This window comes from Mus pahari, chromosome 7 (assembly GCF_900095145.1).
Source record: "Mus pahari chromosome 7, PAHARI_EIJ_v1.1, whole genome shotgun sequence".
Classification (NCBI taxonomy): domain Eukaryota; kingdom Metazoa; phylum Chordata; class Mammalia; order Rodentia; family Muridae; genus Mus; species Mus pahari.
Window position 1 is genome coordinate 32,356,885 of NC_034596.1, and position 11,614 is coordinate 32,368,498.

The 11,614-nt window shown below is 40.3% G+C and overlaps 1 protein-coding gene across 1 annotated transcript; it reads left to right on the forward strand.

Moving 5' to 3' along the window:
- Nucleotides 1–6,902: 6,902 nt before the first annotated feature.
- Ferd3l (Fer3 like bHLH transcription factor) lies at nt 6,903–7,664 on the forward strand. Its single transcript, XM_021201377.1, has one exon. It carries the CDS (start codon nt 6,957–6,959, stop codon nt 7,461–7,463), a length of 507 nt encoding a protein of 168 aa, XP_021057036.1. The 5' UTR covers nt 6,903–6,956; the 3' UTR covers nt 7,464–7,664.
- Nucleotides 7,665–11,614: the final 3,950 nt, after the last annotated feature.

The window sequence follows — 11,614 nt, forward strand, 5'->3', positions numbered from 1 at the left end:
AAGGTGTTGGGTGCTGGATCAGCCTGCGGACAGCCGCCAGGCGAACACCCCTCCTGGGCAGGAGAGGCGCAGGACGATCGGGTCCAGCTGCGGGTCCCAAGACCTCTTTCTTTTACATGTTCAAAATAAAGTGATTATTTTTTTTTAAGTGCCTTTTGGGTATAGATCATGTTTCAAAATTCACAATATATAGTCTAAACCATCAAAAAATATTTTTTCCAATAATGCTCTTGGAAGAAAAAAAAAAAACAGAAAGGGAAGAAAACCAATGTGGTATCAGAGGTCTAATATATTTACCCAAAGAAAATATACAAATAGCAAACAAATACATGAAAAGGAACGTAACATCTCTAATCCATAGCAACTTGCAAAACCAACTGTATAATAAGGCACCGGTTGTCAGTATGGTGATACATGACCACAGGCTGAGGTGGGGGAATCCAAAATTCCCCACCAGCCTAGGCTATATAGTGGATGGTATGACACTGTCTCTGAATACTACAAATGACAAACGAACAACAGAACCTACAACCTTACAACCTCACATCCCTACAACGTACTATTATCAAAGAAAACAGAAACTGGTGAGAGTGTGAAGTGATCGGAATGCTACTTGTGTAGCATTCCCGAACACTTAAAATGTTAAAGCTGTGTGGAAAACAAAACAATTATTCCAAAAAAGAAAAAAGGCACCATATTAAAAATGGTTCCTCTTATGAATGTATACTCAGAAGGATTCAAAGCAGAGTCTCAAAGAGATGTTTGGTTAGCTATGTTCAGTTCAAACACCTTCATTCACAATAGCTGAAAGTTGCAAGATATTCAAACACCCATCAATGGATAAACAAAATGGAATCTAACTATATTGTGGATAATCGCTCTACCTTAGAAAGAAAAGAAGTGTTGGAGTGTAGCACAGTGTAGATCACCCTTGAGGACATTGTGCTAAGTGAAATAAACCAGTAACAGAGAAGGCCAAACTCGGCATGATCCCACTTACAGGAGGTACCTGTTAGTGGATACAAATTACTGCTTGCTGAAAAGTAGGTCAGTTAAATCCAGAAACAAGAGTTGAGGCAAGGAACATAACTCCATTTGGAAACTTGGGTTGAAAAATAACATGGAAGACTCGTATTTAGAGAGTGTCTTTACGGGAGCTGATTTAGTCATGATTTACATAGGAGATACATAATCACAACCAGGTGGGTCTTACTCGTAGGTGCACAAGACAGAATGTTGCACATCCAATACCAAAATTCCAGTCACCAGATACTTCTAGTCTGAAGTGCTTAAGTACAAAGACCCATGTTTCCTCAAGCCATTCTCTTCATTAAGTGTTTTGTCAAGATGCTCACAATAAACACCTTAGAGTAGTAAGTACCACAGACCCTCTAGCTGATCATCAAGCTCACAAGCAGGAAAGAAAGTATAGATCTGGATGCTGTGGAACACAAGATTCCAGTGACGTTAAAAGGAAGTCAATCTTCTCTCTGTTAAGCCCCTTATCTGGAGCTAAATTAATCTGAGAGGTCAACCACCCAGGCATACTCAGAGTGAGTAGTAGTTAAATGTGGGCATGAAGATGCAGGAGAAGCCTTTCAGGATACTCGTGATGGGTTCTGTGCCTTTAGCACTTCCAACACGGGCTCCTTCATGTGGTAAAGGAGTCCCACGCAATGCAGTTAAGGTACTTCTTACACTATCTGGAACTTCAGGAAAGGAGTTCTATTTTGTGGTTCAGAGACCATTTGCCTGACTGTGGTCACTTCCTAAAAATTAACTGACATACACATGTAGGATTCGTTAATTTTAAGGCATGTATTATAAACTCCCAAGGAAGCTTACATAAAATATAAATAGCAAATGTATCTATAAATGAGCCATGGCCACAGATTTGAAATGGAATGGGAAGAGGGCACAAAACCCTTCTTCATGACAACCAGGAGGGACAGCTTTGAGGAAACTCTTCCTGGGAGCATGACAAATGCTTACCTATATGATACTCCTGGTCATTTGACCATTGCCCAAGTGCACAGTGCTTGAGAATGGAGGGGAAGGAATACAAAAAGGGGGGCAGGGGAATTATTAATAGTTTCTGTAGTGGCTATTCCTGATTGTCAACTTGACTATATTTGAAATGAACTACAATCCAGAATTGGAAGGCTCACCAGTGAACCTAACTTGGAAGCTGGAGATAGAAGTTTCTGATCTGGATCTTGGTATGGAGATCTTGAGACACAGTGGTGATTGAATCCAGAAGATTAAGACAGGGAGATCTCCAAGTCCAAGGTCATCTGGGATTAAAGGTGTGGTGGCACACATCTTTAATCTGGGCTACACCTTCTGCTGGGGACCATATAAGGACATTGGAAGAAGGGAGTCTGGCTCTCGCTCTTTCGCCTTCTTGCTGTGTGGGACTCAGCAACTGCTAGATCCTTGGACTTCCATTCACAGCTACTACTGAACCATTGTTGGGATTTGGACTGCAGACTGTAAGTCATCAATAAATTCCTTTACTATATAGAGACTATCTGTAAGTTCTGTGACTCTAGAGAACCCTGACTAATACAGTTTCATAGTTTTAATAGCTTTTAAAAACACTTTTTAAAAATCTACCTTTCTTTACTTACCAATTTTAAAAGTCTCTCTAAGCCCCTTTGGAACTATTGTTCAAATTCCTTGGTTGCTTCAATTTTTCTTTGATTATGAATTTACAAAAATATTATAAATAAAATGTTTACCAGAGATTCTCAATAGAAACACAGCAAACATAACCGACTCTTTTTCATGTTGACTCCTAAAGTATTCTCAGCAAAGTTTCTTTTTTTTCTTTTTTCCCAATTTTTATTAAATATTTTCTTCATTTACATTTCAAATGCTATTCCCAAAGTCCCCTATACCCTCCCCCCGCTCTGCTCCCCTACCCACCCACTCCCACTTCTTGACCCTGGTGTTCCTCTGTACTGGGGCATATAAAGTTTGCAAGACCAAGGGCCCTCTCTTCCCAATGATGGCTGACTAGGCCATCTTCTACTACATATGCAGCTAGAGACACGAGCTCTGGGGGTACCGGTTAGTTCATATTATTGTTCCACCCATAGGATTGCAGACCCCTTCAGCTCCTTGGGTACTTTCTCTAGCTCCTCCATTGGGGGCCCTGTGTTCCATCCAACAGATGACTGTGAGCACCCACTACTGTATTTGCCAGGCACTGGCATAGCCTCACAAGAGACACCTATATCAGGGTCCTTTCAGCAAAATCTTGCTGGCATATGCAATAGTGTTTGGGTTTGGTGGCTGATTATGGGATGGATCCCTGGGAAGAGCAGTCTCTGGATGGTCCATTCTTTCCTTTCAGCTCCAAACTTTGTCTCTGTAACTCCTTCCATGGGTATTTTGTTCCCCATTCTGAGGGACGAAGTATCCACTCTTTGGTCTTCCTTATTCTTGAGTTTCATGTGTTTTGCAAATTGTATCTTGGGTATTCTAAATTTCTGGGCTAATATCCACTTATCAGTGAGTGCATATCAAGGGAGTTCTTTTGTGATTGGGTTACCTCACTCAGGATGATATCCTCCAGATACATCCATTTGCCTAGGAATTTTATAAATTCATTGTTTTTAATAGCTGAGTAGTGCTCCATTGTGTAAATTTTCTGTATGCATTCTAGCAATCTTCATATAAAGATTTCCAAAACTCATGAACTGTACCCTGGAACCCAGAGGAACTCATCCCCATTAATTTAGATTTCTTTCAGCAACATGGGGTTATTTCTTAATTTTTATTTATTAACTTTGAAGTCTAGAAATAAAAGAGAATTGTTATTTCCTATGGAATGAACTATTTTAAATCTTTGAGCATTTATTAATTTTCTGTCTACTATACAGATTTACTGTTGGTCAGAAAACCACAACGCTTTTAAAAGCATATCAAAGTAACCAGAAAAAGCCCATTTTATCTGTATGTTTTATAATGGCAGATAAAAATAATCAGCCATTATAACAAACTTCTAAGCTTTTGCACACTAATTGTATCTGTATGATTAGAGTCTCACAAGATAAGTTACTGTGGCACAAACCAAGGGTTTTACTTGAGATTGTTTTGATAAAATAAAAATAATTTTTAACTGTTGTCTTATATATGTATATATTAAAACTTGACTTTCTACATTTCTAGTATTTTTATACAAGTGTTTCAACCCAGCACTGGATGTTATATGATTTTTTGAAATGTTCATTCTCCTGACTAAAGAATTTTAGTGCAACAATTATCTCCTTGGAGATGCCTCATGGCTTTGGATCTCTGTTTCATCAAATTTAATTTGAATTTTCTATTACGTTTCCTTTCATTGAGTAATCTGGTTTTGCGGTGGAAATGATTCTTAATTGGCTCATATATGTTTAGCGTAAGAAAACTCATAGACAATAAAAGATCAATCACAAAATTTATACAAATATTTAGATATTTAAATTAAACAGAGATCATGGGAATTGAATTGTCAATATAAAATTTATTTCTCTCATTTTCTGGTTTCTTAACCATTGTTGATATTTCTATGCCTCCTCCTCCTCCTCCTCCTCTTCCTCCCTCTCCTCCCTCTCCTCCTCCTCCCCCTCTTCTCCCTCCTCCTCTTGGGTCTCATAACTGTCTTTCATCCAATACACTATATAGCTGAGGATGATCTTGAACCTTTAATCCTCCTGCCTCCACCTTTCATGTGGCAGGATTGTAGCTTTGCACCATCAAATTCAAGTTATGTGGTTATGGGAATCAATCTTGGGGCTTCCTACATGCTAGAGAAGCTCTCTCCCAAGTGGGCTACACACTTTGTCTATTTTTTCTTTTTCAATAGTTCCTTTATGCAGTAAAAATAAAACAAGTAGGCAATCCTAGCAAAAATCCTTTGCTCACTATCATATCTCAGCAAAAAATGTACAATTCTTACCACAGTTATCCCATTAGCAATAAAGAACTTAAGAGTAAACAAAAGTAAAGTGAAATCTATCAAATAGACATTGAAGAGGATCTGAGGATCAAAATGAAAAAGGAATCCAACATTATGTTGTGTTGTAAAGTAATAAAATTTATTTTAACTGTTACATAAGGACATAAAACTTGGGAATACTGATGGAGTGACATGTAGTGATTATATGCATATACTGTCTAACATTTAACCAATATTAAACTTGTTATCTCTTTAGGTACTTGTTTACTTCCTACCTGTGAAAACTGCAAAGTATTTCTTTAAATATTACTGGTGTCTATAATCACCCTGCTATGGACACTAGACATCTTGGTTTTGATTAACACTGGGAAGGAAGAAGAGGGAGAACTGTGCTGGTAGAAAGAAGTAGGGTGTTCTGGGAGCTGTCCAATGTACCAACTAAGCTTACTCTTTAAAGGGAACTGACGTCTTTCCTGGGTCTCCTTGAAATCACAAAAATCTCCATTTACATATTTTCTGCTATTTCTTCTGACCTACCTAGGAGCTGAATTTTTCAACGTGTTGTTTGCCTCTGAGGTGCTTTTTACATATCTCTACACTGAGTGATTAAACTAGCTGTTAGTAAACCAAAAAGACCGGAAAAAATAAAGTTTGTGTGTGAACATTCGAGATATACAAAAATCAGAAAAACTTCTTAGTGTATCAAGTTTAGAATCTCTTCTATTTCTACGGATAGCCACCAAATTTCCCTGAAGCATAATTCAGTAAGGTATAGCTTTCCTTCTAAAACCTTACTTTGGTAGACAAAGGAGTGAGGGTAGCAGCCAGATCAAAGTATCAGGATTTTTTTCTTTGTTCAAGAACAAATGCTTGATTGGCAATTTAAAAGTTCGAAGGCTAACTCCCTAACAGAGGGTGAGCTGAGCTGTTCTCTCTCTCTCTCTCTCTCTCTCTCTCTCTCTCTCTCTCTCTCATTAAAGCTAAATCGAATTTTTCAAAGGAGGCTTGGAGGGTCGGGGGCAGGGGGAGGGAGGCGGGAACGGGGACAGGGACGGGACAGACGGCGCTACTTTGTCCCCTAAGGGATAATTACACAGTAAAGGGTTTATGCAGTAAATGTCTGGAATCTCCATTTTATATTTCATTATCGCCATCACCCTTTTCTTCAAATATAACCCTCCACAGTAGAGGATAAGACCAGGGAGAGTAAGTCAAGTATCTCAATTGTCAGTCTGATTGTGTCCAAGCCGACTTCAGAAGTCGGGGTCTGTAACTAGGCAGTGAGTTGTTTGCGATGTCCTAGAAGGAGAAAAGACACCGATTCCAACAGAGACACTGGGGAATGCGATAGGCCCCCTAGCCATGCTTACTTAAGCTAATGGAAGGTCTTGCCTTTCAGCAGCCGCTGCGCTGGGATACCAGACAAACAGCTCTCCTCGACCCCTGGCAGGAAGGGCCCCTCTTCTGGACATCATTAAAAGCGCATGCCCTTATTTCACATCCATTGGCAAATGGAGGCAAGATTCAGGACTCCTACCCTGAAGCCAAGGAGAAGCCATCGCAGTGGAAAGATTTTGGCTTTGAAGATCCAAATCGAAATTAAAGACCTACACGAAATAAGGAACCAAAAGAACATTGAATGGATACTGGGGTGAGACCGGTGACAAAAAAAAAAAAAAAAAAGCACAGCAGGTAAGAACTGGGGCCTGCTGCCAAGAAGGAACTGCCCTGCAGAGATAGTGTAGCAAGGGGGAAAAAATATCTTAGAACCTGAAAGTCTGCCGCCTTGAGCCTTCCGTGAGTGCTTAAACTTGTCACCTTCAATCTGCTTACAGAAGTGAGACGTTGCCCTAGCCTTCCCTCTCCCTGCTAATAATCCTTTTTCAGTTTGGTTATAAATGTCTCACCGAGTTTGGTGATGATTCGCGGCAGGAGTCAATGCGGTTAAGGAGCCCCATTGGCAGCTATGCCATTCCTGCAAGAAAATCATCGATGAGATAGACTCTGAGCGATGGCCGCCTATCCAGAGAGCTGCTTGGACGCTACCGTGCTGAACTTTGTAGCAGATCTCTCTCTGGCCTCTCCCAGACACCCTCTTCTCTGCGAGTTCCCACCTGGCATCCCTTTTGGGGACCGAACACTGGGGTTCAGAGAGGGAAGACCTAGGAGGCCGTCGCAGTTTGAAGAAAGATATCAGGAAGTAGAGGGGGATGAAGTGGACTATGAGGACCCAGAAGATGAGGAAGAGGAGGGAGAGGGGCGCGGCAGAGTAGCATCCTTGCTAGGCCGCCCAAAAAGGAAAAGAGTTATCACTTATGCCCAGCGCCAGGCCGCCAACATTCGTGAGAGGAAGAGGATGTTCAACCTAAACGAAGCCTTCGACCAGCTGCGCAGGAAGGTACCCACCTTCGCTTATGAGAAGAGACTATCAAGGATCGAGACCCTCCGCTTGGCCATCGTCTACATTTCCTTCATGACCGAGCTCCTGCAGAGCAAGGAGGAAAAGGCGGCCCGCTGAGTCGGGAGGGGTGAGCTGAAGAGACACTCCCCCGCCCCATCGTGCTTGGCGGTGCGTCTGAAAGGCAGAGGGACCGCTGGCCTTCTGAGCCTGGGTTTGAGATGGTAAAATCCCCACTCGTGGTAGCTCCGCAGTGAATAAATTTAGGATCCAGCACAATAAGAGTCTAGGTGGGCAGGTTGGGAGTTCCCGCGGTCAAGAATTTAGATGGGAAACTGGTCTGCTCCTCCAAGGACCTTTGCGGAGCTTCTCTAAAGTCTGATCTCTCCTCCTTGCTCCTTTTCAACAGTAGAAATAATAAAACGGAATGTTTTCGCTCGCACGATTAGTTGCTGCCCCAATTCCATCTCCAGCTGGGGCTTCACTCTAGCAAGCGCACAGGTGAGCACACCTAACGCAGAAACCAGGGGAGCGCTCTTGGTGCAACTTTCTCTGGGTTCCTTATGGGTTCGGTCCTCTCAGACTAGTTAGGGGGGGGGAACAAAGAGGATATGAGTGACGCGGGGGCCCGAACCAACTCTCAAAATGAGGCCTCTGAGAAGGATCCTTCCCTCCCTCATCGCCACCCCCACACTTCCCTGGCACTGGGTGCAGGGAAACTCCCCTACCCTGATTGCTTGCAAGTGTACTCTAACTTGCCTCAGAGTTAAACGCAGCCCTCAGTGAAAATGGCCATTCTGCCTTTTGCTCAGAACTAAACTGTTCTTGTCTCTCCCGCTATGGTGTGAGGTACGGGGGGGGGGGTCTTCCTTTGGGTTCACTTTCCACATTGGCACCCCAAGGTTTTGGGATTAGTGTTTTCAACAGTTGCCTGTGGGTAAGGGCCAGTATCTCTTAATGAGCTACAGCAATCCTGTGCTGGTAAAACCATTTTAAATAGTGGGTAGGAATGGCCATCTTTTAGTTTTTTTCTTTTTCTTTTTTTTTTAATTAGATACTTTAATTTACATTTCATTTTTACATTTTTATTTACATTTCAAATATCCATTTCAAATTTCATATCAAATACATATCCCCTTTCCTAGTTTACTCTCTGAAAAATCCCCTATCCCCTTCCCTTCGCCCTGCTCCCCAACCCACCCACTCCAACCTCCTGGCCCTGACATTCCCCTATACTGGGGCATAGAACCTTCACAAGACCAATGGCCTTTCCCCTCATCGATGGCCCACTAGCTATCCCGCTGCTACATATGCAGAAGTGGATGCTCACAGTCATCCATTGGATGGGGCACAGGTCGCTAATGAAGGAGCTAGAGAAAGTACCCAAGGAGCTGAAGGGGTCTGCAGCCCTATAGGAGGACCAACAATATGAACTAATCAGTACCCACAGAGCTCCCTGGAATTAAACCACCAATCAAAGAAATCACATGCTGGGTATCCAGTGAGTCCCCCTTTCAGTTTTAAGCCATCTAGGGACTTTTGGGATGAGATAACTTCTGATGCTTTTGAGAATGCCTGCAGATGGAGGTTCTGGGAAGCTACCTTCCTGGACCCTCTGCTATCCCACAGTTCTTTCTTCTGGGTGACCTGGCAGCACCTGATGCTGGGGCTTTATGAGGTACACTTTTAAGTGAGGTAAGGGACTAAGCTTGTGTACATAATTGAGAGTCCATTCACTCAAATGATAAATCCCAAAGAAGAAATGCTTGATTTTGCTCCTCATTGTGCACTTGCAAAACGAAGTCATAGCAAGATTGCACAAATGCAAAGCCCTGTCATACTAAAGTAATAATAACATAGGGATAAAATTATATATGCTTACTCTAGAAAGACTAGTAATGTAAATGTAAAAACCTAAATAAACACCCACTGCTAATACTACTAGGGTTTTCTCTTCTTCCTTCTGTTCTTTTATTTCCTATGCAGTTAGAAATTCAATATATGTAACAAATTTGTAACACTTTTGGATATTGGTTTTTCTTATTTTGCAATACTTTTGGATATTGGTTTTTCTCATTTAGCATTGTGGAATGAGCACCTCCTTTAGTTTAAATACTAGATGGGATTTCCATTACTGTATCTTCCTGCCATCCTATGTATCAAGACTTAATCTCATTCCTTTACAGATGGCTAGCTCAGGCATTTCCTTAAAAAAAAAAAGATTATATTGCAAACAGGGCTCTTATAAATGTCTTCTCTGTTACAATCACCTGATGTTAGACTACAGTCCTTATTGGTGTGAATTTAGGAACACAAATGTGAAGAACTCCTTCCTGGGCTCTGTCAGGTCACTTCCCATCTCAACCACACTGCAGGAGCCTGCACCTCCTGTCTCAGCACCTCCTATGAGCACCAAGACAGAACATTTCCCCCCAAAGGATATTGTCATTCTTTTATTAGTACATTTATTTCTCTTTGATTCTCATGTGGGTCAAAAATGCATCTAACAAAAGATTACTAAACATTTCTGAGATTGTTGTTAAGACTAAAGTGTTTTTAAGCACACATATAAACCAAAGCACAAAACCATACAAAGTTATGAAATGTAATGAACCAATGATTCATTTTACATTTGAGACAAATACTGGCATCATTGGGAGCTATATGCCAGAAGCCAGTCTTAAAAGATGTCCCTGTTGCTATATGAATAGGATGGAAAATGGTCTTCCATATATTCAGATTATATAGGTCAGTAAGTCACAAGTACTTTAATATTATTCTATGTTAGCACATACTAAATTTTCATTGATAGCTTCTTATCGTTTTGTTTTAATGCACTTCTTATTTCTTAGTTAAATATATTTGAAAAGTTATCTTCTGGGCATTCAAGAGTGACTGACTAATGCTTGAAAGGCAAGAAATCTAGACAGAAAAATTAATTCACATTTAGAATTAAGTCTCATTGCATCTTTGCATTAATAATAGAGTCATGGCTTTGGAATGTCCAATCTGCCTCCAAAGAACAGTGAATTAGAAGTTCTATGACAGTTCTTTAAAAGTAGATTACATTTAGCATTAATATGTGGCTAATAACACTGATGCTATATAGTGGAATACAATGTACTAAAATAATAGTAGATTTCTTTGGCTATACTTAACACAGTATTGCATACTTGGTTTATTTAGATGCAATTAAGTGTTATTCACACTCAAATCCTTAAAAAACTCCTCCTACTCTTTTTCCTGAGACTAGGTAAGATCTGCAATTAGCCCTCTTTCCCAATATTCTTATAACAATGTCTTTTTTACCAGAATTTTTTCTACCTCTGCCCTAAAAATGTTAGAGTAAACTGAAAAGGGAATTATAAATAGCTAAGGCAAAACAGTAATAAAACCAGGGCTGTTAGCTTTTCTCATGCTCTAGAACCTTTATTAAAATGAACCGAGTCTTGAAAAATGACTTTATATCACATTTCTAAAGTAATGTCCTTAGTTTTTCTTTGTAATGTTTTCATTTCCAAGGCTAATGTATGTTGTCTTTTAAGATACTTTTGTAACAACTCATTTTAATATGTAAAAGGATAATGGCTAGTTATTTTGCAACTCATTATCAAAGAGTACTGCTCATTTGTTCTACTGAGTCAATAAATAGCCATGCTGATCTATCCAATTATTTATTCATTTAATAAAATGTTGGCTTTTTACAGATCGTGTGGATGGGTTCAGAACTTCAGAGCCCGTAGAGTATCCCTTCCTTCGGTCCTTCTGAAAAAATAAATAACAATTAAAAAGAAGTCTACAGGTGTGAGGATAGAGAGATATTTCAGTGGTTAAGAGCACTGTATGTGTTTTCAGAGAACCCTGTTTGATTTTTCAGTACCCACATGGTGGTTCAACAACAGTAGGCCCTGTTTCAGGGGACCTGACTCCCTCTTCTGGCTTCCATAGACAACACAATATACACATGATACATTTGGGCCAGAGCATACATACACATAACTAATACAATAAATAAATGGAAATGAAATCTAAAAGTCTTTAACAAATAAAAAGAAATACAAAATTGAAAAATGTATGTGTGGTTGAAAAAAAAAGAGTTTTTAAATTCTAGGGGAAAAACAAATGTCTATGTGGTCTATGGGCCATTAACACCATTGGGTCTTACTGGGTGTAGTCAGCCATCACTCTTAGTCATTTCTACTGCTCTTACACTCTCTGGTATATTCAACAATCACATGCTGAATTCGCATCAGAATTTCAATGGTACCAAG